The following is a 12,919-nucleotide window of genomic DNA, read 5'->3' on the forward strand; positions in this document are numbered from 1 at the left end:
GAGAGAGAGAGAGAGAGAGAGAAAGAGAGGATGTCTCTTTTTCTTATTTCCTGTCGACTTATATTTTCACTACATTGTCCTTTTCTACTGCTTTACAAAAATAACATGTCAAAATTGAAAAACTGTCAGGCTTTCGCACCTTGTATATGATTTCCAGATATTGCGAACCCGTTCAAAGATTGACTGAATAGTGGGACACTTGTCGTGACTTAAGATCGTGTACTAAGTTGAGATGCCAAATATCATCTCAGAGAAAGGTATTCTCGACGCTATACACGGGCTGCTTAAGCATCTTTCTGATAAACAAGATGCTCGTTTATTATCGGAAAGATAAATATAATTACAAAAGATAAGCTAAAACGTTTTGTCCGCAAACTCTATAAAAATACGCTGGAAATGTTTTTCACTATTTTCTTGATTCAGTGAAGAAATACATTTTGTTCCAAAAATCTATTTCGTGACGTTGATTTAGATCGAATAAAAAAGATAATATTTGCAATGGAATATTCTACAGATATTTAAGTGTTGTCGAAATAACATGTCACAAATCTCATGCTACACGAAATCTATGTGGCGGTCTGCAAGAGAGATCAGATTCCGGCGCTCAAACTAGGTCAGGTTTTCCTGATGGAACTACCAGTCCTTTCGCAGACCTTACTGGAGTACTATTGATAAACCTTCTCGGCACCATCCCACATAATTCATAACATGAGAAAGAGAGACACACACAGCGAAAGCGAAGGAGATAGAGAAACTTGAAATACTTGATTATTTCAAACGAATCCGTCGGACCTTGGAATTGGATAACTGTTGAGCTACGCGTCGCTAGCAAATGAAATTTCCGTGCCGAACACTCCAGTCTTCTAGAATCTAAACTGCTCAATTGTGCCCCAGGAAAAATAAGCTAAGAAGGGAAAACATTTCTTAGACTCTAAAATTGATGCTCAATAATCAAGCTTTTGTTCTTTTCAGGCTACAACGGTGCGGAAATCCATCGGAGACTGGTGAAGACGTTAGATAAAGAAACCTACGAGCGAGAATTACAGTTTTGAACGCCAGAGAGAAGGTTACCAGGTGGCAGGACTGTCGAGCGTCTCTGTCGGCTAGAACAGGCATTTTACATGTACCCATTACAGGATTTTAATCCCAGTACTTAAAATGCAGGATCAGAGTAGAGATGGCTTCCTTGTTGACTGCAGGCCATCTAGAGACTCGTGAAGTGTATTCTACGTGTAATTTACGGCACTATTTATAATACCACTCTGGTATCACGAAATTGGACAATATAGAAGAAAAAATTATTTTACTCAAATGCTATAAAGGGTAATCACCACTTTATGCTCGATTGAAGAAAAATAAAATGGCGTTTCTGAGAGTTATAAGTATCGCAAACTATCATTGGCTAAATCCTGTTCGAATAATAGAAAAACGCATTGTACCAGGACAAAATAAATCAATGAGCAGGGTGCTTTATATTAATCTGATTTTTTCATTTATTCTATGGCTATTTCCACTATGTGGATATTTCCTTGCTGTTGGTTTAAATGCATTCCGCGAAAACTGGCATTTGGAAAAGGCCACGAAAGTGGAACTAACTGACGCTAGGCCGTGTAAATAAATGTAATAATCAATTATTGCTTATCTATAAAGGTCGTTTTTTCAGAGACCTGCAGCTTTTCGAAGTATCAATGCGTCACACAGTATCTTACTTACATAAACTTAGAAGATACTTTTCGAAGTCTTGCTGCGGTATCACAGTGTTGGAAACGTCCTCCTCGAGCAAAGCGGCTTCCAGGTGTTTGAAAATACTTCGAGAACTATTTTGCGGAAAAACCGAGCTGAACCAGCTCTTCGTGCTGCCGTAAATCGACTTCATTGAGTACGTTCGGGTCTAGATGCATTGTATAAAGATAAAAAAAGTAAAACATATATATCCGATTTTGCACTGAAACAATTTAAAATCACACTTCTGCGATCGATAACGCCATATATGTCCATGAAAGCAAGGGAGGGTGTACAGTTATAATTGGTTGCTTACAATTTGTATTTGATGCCTATAGGCCCACTCGTCAAGTACACAGAATAGATATGTCAGCGTTAATGGCAACACGAAGAGTAGAAGGGGCATCCACCACTGCCGTTTGATGGAGTTGAATCGCTTAACGAAAAGAGCTCTAAATTGTTGTCGAGTGAGAGCACCTCCGTAGATGGGTCGGAAACGTGGAAATCGCTCTGTGCAGCACAAAGAAAAACAAGAGCAATATAATGCAACATAACTAATACCAAGTTATCTATGACTGACTATTTATATTATAGATATTATAGTCACTGGAAACGTGATCCGAACGCAGGTATTTTTAGGAATAACTATCAATTGGATCGTACGAAACGGGACCATAAAAAGTACATGGCGTCTACGAGATCCACGTTACAAGTAATGTATTAGTTGAGAAAAATGTAAATGTTACAACGTCTCTCTATTATAACTACTTGCGAAAATCATTCTACTGCAAACGTACCGGTATTCTCCGAAGCCTGTGGCCGCCGTTCATACGACTTCCGTGGACTATGCTGTGAGGAGGAGCTGTTGTTTTGATCTTCGTCCGCGGAGCCGACCTTCAGAAAAACATCTTCCATTGTGGTCACTGCGACACCAAGTGTCGCGATCTATAACAATTCGCCATCACAACCAACGTTAATCAACCAATTGGACTAGATTACTGTGAACATATCATACATTTGCGACGGGTACTGACAACTGACGCAAACAATAAGCACCTACCTATAGATAAAGTGAAAAGTTGAGATTACCAAGATCACAAAGGCAATTTAACAGCGCCAGCATGGGCTCAAGGAAACTTAAGACCATTTCCATGAGTAACCGTTTGCCTTTCCGGCCAACGTATAACCGCGTATTGATTAGAATCTATTTAAAGACGAGCTCAAGAAGGAAGCTAGAAGACCAACCCCATATCGCTTTTTGTTATCCTCAAGATGATGAAAAAGCGTCACCAGTTCCTCCGTGGGAGGAAATCCGAGGTTGAAAACTATTTCGTGATTCATGTTGGCTTCGACCACGGCCCCCTTCACATGTGATGTCACCACGTCGAGAATGTTGTACGAACGATGTCCGGGATAAGCCTTAGCTACACGCATCTTGTATCCCGTATCTACGATCAATTGAATACACCGTGTTTCGAATGTGAATTGGGTGTTTTTTTGTGTGCTACTTTATTATCCTACTGAAACATGTCGTATACATGAAAAGAAAAATTCAAATCGCGGTACCTACCAAAATTCGAATTGCAGTAAAAAATACCTAGGCGACATACACGCGCCCAGTGCCACTTTATGGCAGTCAACGCTATTTGCTTTATAAAGGGCAGACAAAAATCACAATCAGGAAAGTGTATATGATCCTTACTAAATTTTCTTTTAAGGAACATTGGCGAGCCGACGCATTTGAGGCGTCCGTGTGCCAGGAAAGCGATTCGGTCTCCCAAGACGTCGGCCTCCTCCATGTAGTGCGTTGTTAAGAGAATTGTGCGGGTCTTACGGGCATCTTGAAGGATGGACCATATCTCGCGACGCGCTTGGGGATCCATACCAGCTGTTGGCTCATCCAGAATGAGAAGCTATTCAGGACAAACAACAAACACGGAAACCGTCATTGCCATTTCATATCGACTGAAACGCTATCGATCCGTCTATAGGTATATTAATAATAACATTAATACCAATAATTGACAAGTGGACACAAAAACGTATTAGAAGACTGAATACACTGAATTCACCTCGGATCCCCCAACCATCGCATTGGCCATCGAGAGCTTCCGCTTCATTCCACCAGATAAATCTTTGGCAAGCGTGGATCGCTTATGAAGAAGATTGAACCGAGTTAGCAGTTCTACGATCTCACCATTGAACGACGGGGTGTTTTTAATGATAGCAAAATATTGTAAATGTTCCTCGACTGTCAGATCATCGAAGAGCACATTGTGCTGCGGGCATAAACCGATACTTTTACGAGCCTGTTTCGTGTCCTTACGAATGCTATAGCCATTGATGAAGATGTCGCCCGATGTTGGCGGAAACAAGCCTGTTAATATATTCATTGTAGTCGTTTTGCCAGCGCCATTATGGCCGAGAATAACCGAGATCTGATTCTTGTAGAAGCGCACAGACAAGTCGTCGACAACTTTTTTGTTACCAAAGACCTTGGTGATAGAGTCAACAACGACGAATGGCTCGAGGTTTGGAGGTGGCGGCTCAAACATCGTCGGGTCTTCAACGCGTGGGATGAAACTATCCCGTCTTTCATGGACATCGATCCAATATGCTTTTCGGAATAGAAAAAGGGGCTCTTTCGGTATACCATATTGCCACGGCAGAACCGCATCGAGGTAGAATATCAGAAAAGCTAAAATGAGGCTGGTTAGCAGGAACGTAAGCAGCACGCTTAGCATGGAGATATTGTCTCCTGGGGTAGCGATGTCGGCCAAATTGTTAAACTGGAGTCCAACATCTGCAATAGCACGCACAGTGTAAGGGGGCACACAATGAAACGAACTTAGTACTCAGCTGTACAGTACGTAAGTACTCACGAAAGGTATTCATGACGTTTCTGTGGTAAAATTTTCTCAGGTAATGTTGAAAAGTAAGAGTCGAAGCCGATAGCAAGCGCCTTGTACACGCTTATACTGATTCGAATACTTAATACTGGCGTTATTCCAGTCGAAGTCAGTCTATTTCCACCAACATCTATTTATCTATCTAGGCAGTACACAAGGCCGATTAATGTATACGATATTTTGTTATTAGTGACAAAAATATGTATAACTAACCCTGAGTTTAGAATTTCTTGTAGAGGCAAATGTACCATCTTTTCCAGATCAGACCTTTTCTCAAAAGGACAATTTTCGATTACCTAAACATTATTGATGAATTGATCATAGCACCACGTCCATAAATCTGTTACCAGTTCTTACAAAGATTCCCACGGACCCGGATAGGCTCGCCTAATCAGGCCTATAGATGTTAATAAACTTACTGGCAGATTCCCAGAAGCAAATAATCTTAAACGCCCAATAGCATCCACAGGTGGGAAGCATGGCGGTTAGCAGTTTGACGCTGGCGTCAGTGCTGAAGTAGTTATCCGTTTCTTTTGAGTCAATCAGGACCGTGCATAGGGTGAGCGGTAAAAACCAGAAGAGGATCGACACCATTGCGCCCATCGTCGCTAGTTCATGTTACGTTGTAGCGGTCATAAAAATTGTAGGTTATGCAAAAAAAAGGTACATTCGAAAACCAATTAGGGTGCGCCCTTGAGCACAAAAGCTAAACCCCATTTGACGAAGTTGAAGTTATACTAGAATGACGGTTTAATAGGCCTGCTGGCGTTACGGTCGATGGAGCAAAGTAGTGTGGGCAACGATGTGAAATTATACTATTTCTCGACCACTATTCTATTAAATATACCTTTAACTTAGTCTCCATTTATAACGTTAAAGCGCAAAACTAGCTCTATCTTGTGGGTATAGTTATAGCCCAGGATGAATAAGTATATCGGTGTTTACAATAGTAAACTACATTGCAAAGCTGTTGAGGCCCAATATGATATTTTTCGCCTACAGATAGGACATGCACTAACGTTGCTTCTAGGAATCGTATATTAAACAATATCTTATCGTTATTATTATTATTGTTACATCATACGAAATTTATTGTAGCATATCAGACATACGCCCGTTGAAGAGGACTGAAATCAAGATCAGCTGGAGCGTGGCCACTAGCGAGAACGTCATTAGGACCAGAAAAACAGCGAACGGACTCGACTTGATTAAAAGTGGGTAGCCCTTAACGGGTAAGGCGAAAAGTACTGTCGCCAAGACTGCAACGAACGTCATTGATGTCATGCCAGTGAGGAAGATGCCATGCCAATAAACCATCTCCGGCTGACCGCTCATGCGAAGTAGCTCCTGAATGTTGACAGAAACACGCACCACCAAAAAAAAAAAAACACAGATATAACAGAATTACCAACTTATTATCAGCTGTTGAGCCTTGAGAGAAAATGCAAAATCATTTGTCCCCTTCCCCGACCTATATTGCCCAAGATACGCTTATGTGCATATATCTAATCGATCCATACCTGTTTAGTATTGAAAGATGCTATAATCTACTTACAAGCTAATTTGATTCTTTCCAGATTGGTCTCTACCTGGTGTTTTTAGCAACCACGTCAGTGTATAACAGATTTTGATTCGTTGATACGAATTTACGAGTTGAGAATAGCGTCAGACTCAAAGAACATCAGGGTGATCCATGCTAGTAACAAGTACACGTGATTAGTAACGTTACAGCTAAGGCTTTACCCTAATTCGTGATGCCTTCTCCTGGATAATCTGCATAGGGTATACTCCAATGAGTACCACGTACGAGAAGAGGAGGAACTGCGATATGAATCGTGATAGCTGGTCGAACGAGTAATCGGTGAGATAGCCAGCCGCTGGCTGTGGTTGTAATGTTGGCTAAAACAACAGCACCGTAAAATAGGTACTGATTAGAATCTGACAGGAAATTTACTATGACGATATACCTACCCCTCCCCCCCCCCAGCGTTGAGCTAAGTACGGATGAAGCGTCTTTCGCGCACTTTGCCTACTCGTTTGCCTGTGATTGCTCGATCGAAACGGAAAAACAGATAATTTACACAAGATGACCTTTACGACCCCGTGATAGGACACGAGCAGCCCTTTGCCTACTAAACTCAGAGACACATAAGGACTGGGCTCGACCATTTGCTTCCTGAAGGTCAGCTGTTCGATGCAATTGCAATGCGATTTCATGCGTCAACTTGGATCAGTAATTAGACGACTTCCTCGAGGATTTATGATGTAGTATATGGTGAAATCGCACGTCTCGAATTGCTGGCCGCAGATAAGCCTCTGCGAAACACTTTCGGTTACTAAACTGACTGAAATCAACACATACCGCGATCATAGGCTCGGCGTAAAAGTAGTCTGCAAAATGCTCGAAGATATTCCATATAAGCGGGTACAAGATGTAGGGTTCCATGGTTTCCGAAACATTTCGAGGGTCGTTACTGATTGGGAAGCCTTTTGAGCTAACTTGTCTAGGAGCATCGATGCTGCAAAAGATCGAAAGCACACGACACAGATATGCACACGACGAAAAAAAAAATTAGAAACGTTTTCCATGCACTTTACAATGTTTACTTGGTCAAAATAAAGGCTAATTAAACAAATACGTGCTTCAATCATGCACGTGTGTAATATGCACTATAAAGCTAATTAGTATGAACATACACTTTTTCTCCATACCTCGTGTCGGTTAGCGATTGTTACGTTTAATGCTATCAGTACTTACTATTAGATAAAGCGTAACAGCGTAAACAACCACGCATAAAATTATTAAATAAAAATTATTACTGACACAGTCGAACTTCGAGATGCTTGCTCGGTGAAAGCACTCCCGTTGAATTGATCCGTATAATTAGAAAACTATATTTTGAGGGTAGTTTCGTTACGTCAGATCACTTAGATTAGTATGTAACCTACCTTATAACGTAATCAAGGCGCGTCGAGCTAACCCGTTCCATGTTCAGGGCAATCAGTGTAGAGTTGCTTTCTTTTATGCTATACTTTAGTTCTTCCCAACTGGGGTACGCTTGCGGTACTTGAATGGCAAACAAAGATCATAGCATACAATGAATCTGGCTCCGATATACTGATAATCGTTAGTTTAGTACAGAAAGCTGTTTCCCAGAGTAGGCAATTATGATTTATGTTTTCGTCGTCTTCTAACCAGCTCAACAAATCATCTGTTCTATAATAGGTACATTAAGACTTGAGTATTCTATGATAGAATATGTAAAACGGCTTTTAATGTCGTCTGATACGAACATTTGAGCTAAAACGAGTACTCGTGAAAAAACAGCTATTTTGAAATCAACCGCTTAACAACGAAAATACGAATCGTAGGTTACGTTGATCTACTTCAGCCATCCACCAGTCTCTCTGTATTGGAGTGTCGATCAACCAGATACTACGCTGTTTCTATGTAGTTTATTGGAAAGGATCAAGCACATATGTCTGAAGAACACTAGCGTATATTGCACTGGGCTTGAAGAGCGAAAAAGGACAACTCTAGCTTACAAATACGCGATTTTTGATTTTATCTGATCAGTTTGCATTACTCACACATGATGTTGTTATACAGTCATCGTAACTGAATGAAATGTTGAAAAAGTTACCGATCAAACTTCCTCCTTGTCGATTTAGGTGTTACTGAATAATTCTTCATGCTCGAGGTCATGCGTATGATAGGTGTTCGTTGGAGTATTATTATAGCTTAAAAGAGTAATCTAGAGTTTGCATTGAGTGTGATGTCGTGTTAAAAGATGCTCCTATTTCAAAGTGGCATTTCACTCACAAAGTAGCATCCCTGATCTTTCCACAAGGCGTTGCAGTAGATGCTGTGTATAGGTGTTATTGGGCGCGACGGCCACTTTCGAAGAAGGTTCCGTGACAATAATCTTTATGTCAGGACTTTGTGGATAGGTTTCAGGACCACCCGAATATGGTAATACACCTTTTGTTCCGCAGTATCGTAGGTACACGAGCAGACCTATTCGAGAAATAAAATATTTATATATACATTGTTGTTAACTTCTTCTCAAGCACAACTGGGGTAATTCTTCGTTCTGAGCTTCAGGCAAGCCGTTTATCCGTTTTAAGCCGTTAAGCCGTTTATAGGCAAACCGATGACTATCGACATCACTTATGCATCATGAAACGTTCTGAAGCACTACTCACTCAACAAAGTTATTGGTACGATCACCTCGAGCGTGGCGAATATATAGTGCCGCTTGATCTTGCGGATAAAGAAGTCTTTGTAATAGATGGCCCATAGTTGACGCCAGTAGCCCATTGCGCCCTGTAAACAAACAAACAAACAAACACAATGAGCAGTGGTAACAAAACGCATCGTACTTAGCGCCGTTGAATGTAATGCCATGATGATTTAGCCATAGTGTGGGAGGAGCTAACCTCAACCGTGCAATCCTTCCGTGCCTTATACCAAATATAAAACACGCTGGACAGCGGCTGTCACGAAAATGCACAAAGAGTCAATGTTAACAGCTTCCTTTATTCATAAAAAATTGCAGCAGTATCTGTGTTGTCTAATGTTAGTTGGACTCTAACCAGCGACCCTGGTCTCTTAATAAGTGACTAGATCCTATGGTTTTACAATGACATAGTGATCATATGGATGCCATACACAAAATCGCTAATATCGAGACCAGGAATCTCGAATTAGCGTTAAACATACAGTCTGGTATCAAAAAGACTATTTGAATTTGTTCTGTACATGTGAGAAAACAGCACAAATCTGTTTCACAAACTTGGGTAGTTTTCGTTTTTACGAACGTTCAGGATTGGTTCATTGGATGATTTTTGTGATAAATCGCTAGCCGGTGTCGTTAGCCAACATTGCCAGTACCTTTTTAGAGTAACTTTATTTAAAACACAGATTCCTCCTGTAATGTTTCCGGCTGTCCTACTGTTTACCTATCTATCCGTCCTTTTGTTTGCACGGCTCAGGCTTTTACCCTCAACAGATACAGATCGGCACAACTACAATGATTCGTGTAGCTTTGCACAATCGTGCAAGAAGCATTAAAAAGCGTTTATATGAATTGGAAACAATTCAGCGGGCAAGCAAAGGCTGTCTTGTTCCAGACGTCCTGTCACCTCTGACCCCTGGCCTTATTATCCTATGTCAATTAACTAATTTTCTCATTCTAATTAAGCCATAAAAGCTGCTGCTGCGGGCAATTAGTACTAACAAGATACCTGCAGGAGGTTTTGCGGTTATCTTGTTACTGCGAAGAAAAGTTGATTTTGGCTTCCAAAATTTCATGTAAATATATATGGTACACAAAGGAAGCGAATCTAACGAAGGGTGGCAAAACATCGTGATATTTCTGAATTTTCAACCGTTTTCTGAAAAAAAAAACACTTTATTCAGTTTACGTGCAACAACAAGCTTACGTGCACAAATCATACGTACATACATAATACGATATAAGGCGTAATAGGATAATTGAACTGAAATAATTTTGTCTCACAATGGAAACGGATAGGCACATATGATCAAAAACAAAGCTACTAATGTCCTTTTTTTCTAATCAGAATAATGGGTAATTTATGAGCTTTGCCCCTTGCAACAGAGTGGCAACTGGCAACGGAGAACCTTTATTTCCGGAAATAAATGGGTGTTGTGTTGAAATGAGATTCCATGATAGCACGATAGCCCCAGTTGATTACCAGTCTCTGCTACAAAAGGAACAGAGCAATTTTTTATAAGTGTGTTTTGGTCAGGAAGAAAATACCTGTCGAGCTAATTACATTCACCACTGTAGATAATGTTTCCTATGCACTATTATTGATCCAGCTACGTCTTTCTGAAAGCAAGCTTGAAATGGTCCGAACAGAAACACGCCTATAAACTACAGAGCGCTTGAATGGCGCAGAAAATGTGCCGAGGTGTGGACGGCGTTCTCCAAGATCGATTTGATCACTCAGGATCCTGTATGGTGATTCATGATTAGGCAAGCACAACTTCTCCAAAGAAATGGTTGCAATAAAATGCTTAAATAGTTTTCAGACTCCTTTCTTGGGATTTATCCAGCCGGTGCACTCACGGGCATGCGCGTCGTAAGGTACACCTTTGCTAACACAGAACACAGCGTAATTGTGTTTTGCCTTGCAAATACAAAGGTGATCGTTGTAACAAGAGGGAGTAACACTCCTGTCATGTTACTAAGCCAACTAGCTTTGCTGCTTTAGGCGCAATCATCTTTCAAAAATCTATTACCATACCATAATGTATAGAATTTAACGGTGATCAGGATATGCCATTTGAGCCAATATATATAGACTGTCGAAAACGATTCCGACGGACTTTAAAATTGAATAACTTTTAAAAAAAGGTGGTCCAGAATAATGAATATTTAATAGGTCCCAAGAATACTCACCTTTACTTTTTACACACCTATCCTAGCACACTGTCAGCTTCTGGGCAACCATATACCTATCATTTACGTTCCCAGAAGCAACTTCTCTGCCTGTGGCTTCTTGAAGTACATCGATAGTCTGTTTATACTTGGTCACCAATTGCTGTTTCTCGATCATAAAAAGCCCCATAATCACACAGACTAGGATCTGGAGAATGGGCGGGTTGAAGCCATTGTTGGATATTCCTTTGCTCAATCTATCGAGTAATTGAGGTATAGGAATGAGGTTTGGCATTGTTGTGAAGTAACCAAACTGAGTAGCGCCAACTGTGTATGAGTCTACTGAGGTATTTGAGATAGCGAGCTGCACTCATTTTCGGCGAGTATCTCATAGTGACAGATGCCCCTGCTGTCCGTTGCAAGTATCGTCAACACTCTTCCCACCGTCTAAACCTAAACTGGATTTTTCCTGAGGGCAACGCCTTTCTCTCGCCCGATCGTCCAACTAGCAGCAGAGATTAAACCATGTCTCGTCTATCGCGATTGTGTGCTCCAGGCGATTTTTTTTTGACTAACGTTCCGTAAATCCTGTGTGGCAGTTTTAGCGTAAAATCAATTCATGTAAGATCCGCCTTTTACCCAATGTTCGCATTTTCAGAATTGGGATTATAATTCCGTAAGCGGTTACATGTGAAATGCCGGTTTTCGCCGACAGACCCGTTAGACTCCAAGGTCCGCTTTCGTGGAAAACCAATTACAGCAATGCCTTCGCTTTCATGTCCTGAGTTGTAGTCACATTCTCCCTGGCCTTCAATACTCTATTCTTAAAAAAATTTGCATTATTCGCGTGTTGTGTTTTCGCTTAAGCCTTTTTGCATAATGTTGTGACCAATTTTTGACAATTTCTGCAGTGCTCTGGCCTTCGAAGAACAGAAATTTGACCACTGAGAGTCGACCTTGTGAGACAAAAAATGTTTTCGTTTTTTCGAACTAATCCTTGTTGGAGTAAATTTTACCGGTTTTTACTTCCATATTTCTAGAAGAATAGCGTATTTACCAGTAAAATTTAGTTCTGCGGCGCCTAGTTTGCAAATGCCGAATCCACTTGTAACAGCCTAACATATAAATATACGTATATATGTACTCTCGCGCAGTTAATTTTATCTGTATAATTTACAATCAATAACATTCTAATTTCATATGTCTAGGACCACCTCAATCAACCCCGACTTATCCTCGCCTGTAGAATCATGTAATGCTATGTTACTCAATGTAGCGACCCGAACTGCTTTTACCCTCGTTCAAAAAGTTTAGTCTTAGAAAAGACAAAACTGTACTACGAAGTTAATCTATCATTAAACTTCTTGGTGCCTTAACAAACGTTAAATAGCATATAAACGTATATACCTGACAAACATATGTACCTCAGTGACATGAATCGCACAGAATTTCTAACCTTATCGTTTTGAAAACAACATGTCCCTTTATTAACAGGAAATGGAAGGCCGGCATAACTCTGATCCCATATAGCCAATTTCAGTCGTCATATTCCTACGACTTACTAATTATAAATCAGTAATCCTTTGTAGACACGCCGATTTCTTGAACCACTTAGATGGTTTTAAAGCGAATCTCGTAGTCTGCTGCAGGCAGGCAGGCGGGCTAACAAGTTGCAAATGATAAACGTTCATATGGTGTCCCCTCGCAAAGAAGTAAGCGCGAGAACGCTTACTGCCTATTCGCGAGAAAAAAATAAGAACAATGAGCCAAACATTCAACGAGGCATGTCTATGGAGCACTTTCGAATCGTAAACAATCTCGAGTCACCCTAAAATTGCACCTTAAAACCTTTTAAAGGTTGCACCCCGCGGAGTGAAC

At 40.7% G+C, this 12,919-nt stretch overlaps 2 protein-coding genes across 2 annotated transcripts; both read right to left on the reverse strand.

Annotated features, from left to right (window-relative positions):
• Window positions 1-1,713: 1,713 nt before the first annotated feature.
• On the reverse strand, window positions 1,714-4,348 carry LOC111262045 (phospholipid-transporting ATPase ABCA3; the record flags this gene model as incomplete). The annotated part of the gene is given in 6 exon segments (XM_022836016.2): window positions 1,714-1,891; window positions 2,039-2,232; window positions 2,520-2,667; window positions 2,968-3,170; window positions 3,425-3,635; window positions 3,795-4,348. Coding segments are annotated over 6 exon segments (1,417 nt in total), but the record flags the coding sequence as incomplete, so codon positions are not given.
• Window positions 4,349-5,713: 1,365 nt separating this feature from the next.
• Window positions 5,714-7,621, reverse strand: LOC147753246 (phospholipid-transporting ATPase ABCA7-like). Its single transcript, XM_086968927.1, has 4 exons — window positions 7,581-7,621; window positions 6,994-7,150; window positions 6,375-6,530; window positions 5,714-5,978 (listed from the first exon to the last, which is right to left on the reverse strand). The coding sequence occupies exons 1-4, from the start codon at window positions 7,619-7,621 to the stop codon at window positions 5,721-5,723; spliced, it is 612 nt and encodes a 203-aa protein (XP_086825053.1). The 3' UTR covers window positions 5,714-5,720.
• Window positions 7,622-12,919: the final 5,298 nt, after the last annotated feature.

This window comes from Varroa jacobsoni, unplaced genomic scaffold (genome assembly GCF_002532875.2).
Source record: "Varroa jacobsoni isolate VJ856 unplaced genomic scaffold, vjacob_1.0 scaffold_624, whole genome shotgun sequence".
Classification (NCBI taxonomy): domain Eukaryota; kingdom Metazoa; phylum Arthropoda; class Arachnida; order Mesostigmata; family Varroidae; genus Varroa; species Varroa jacobsoni.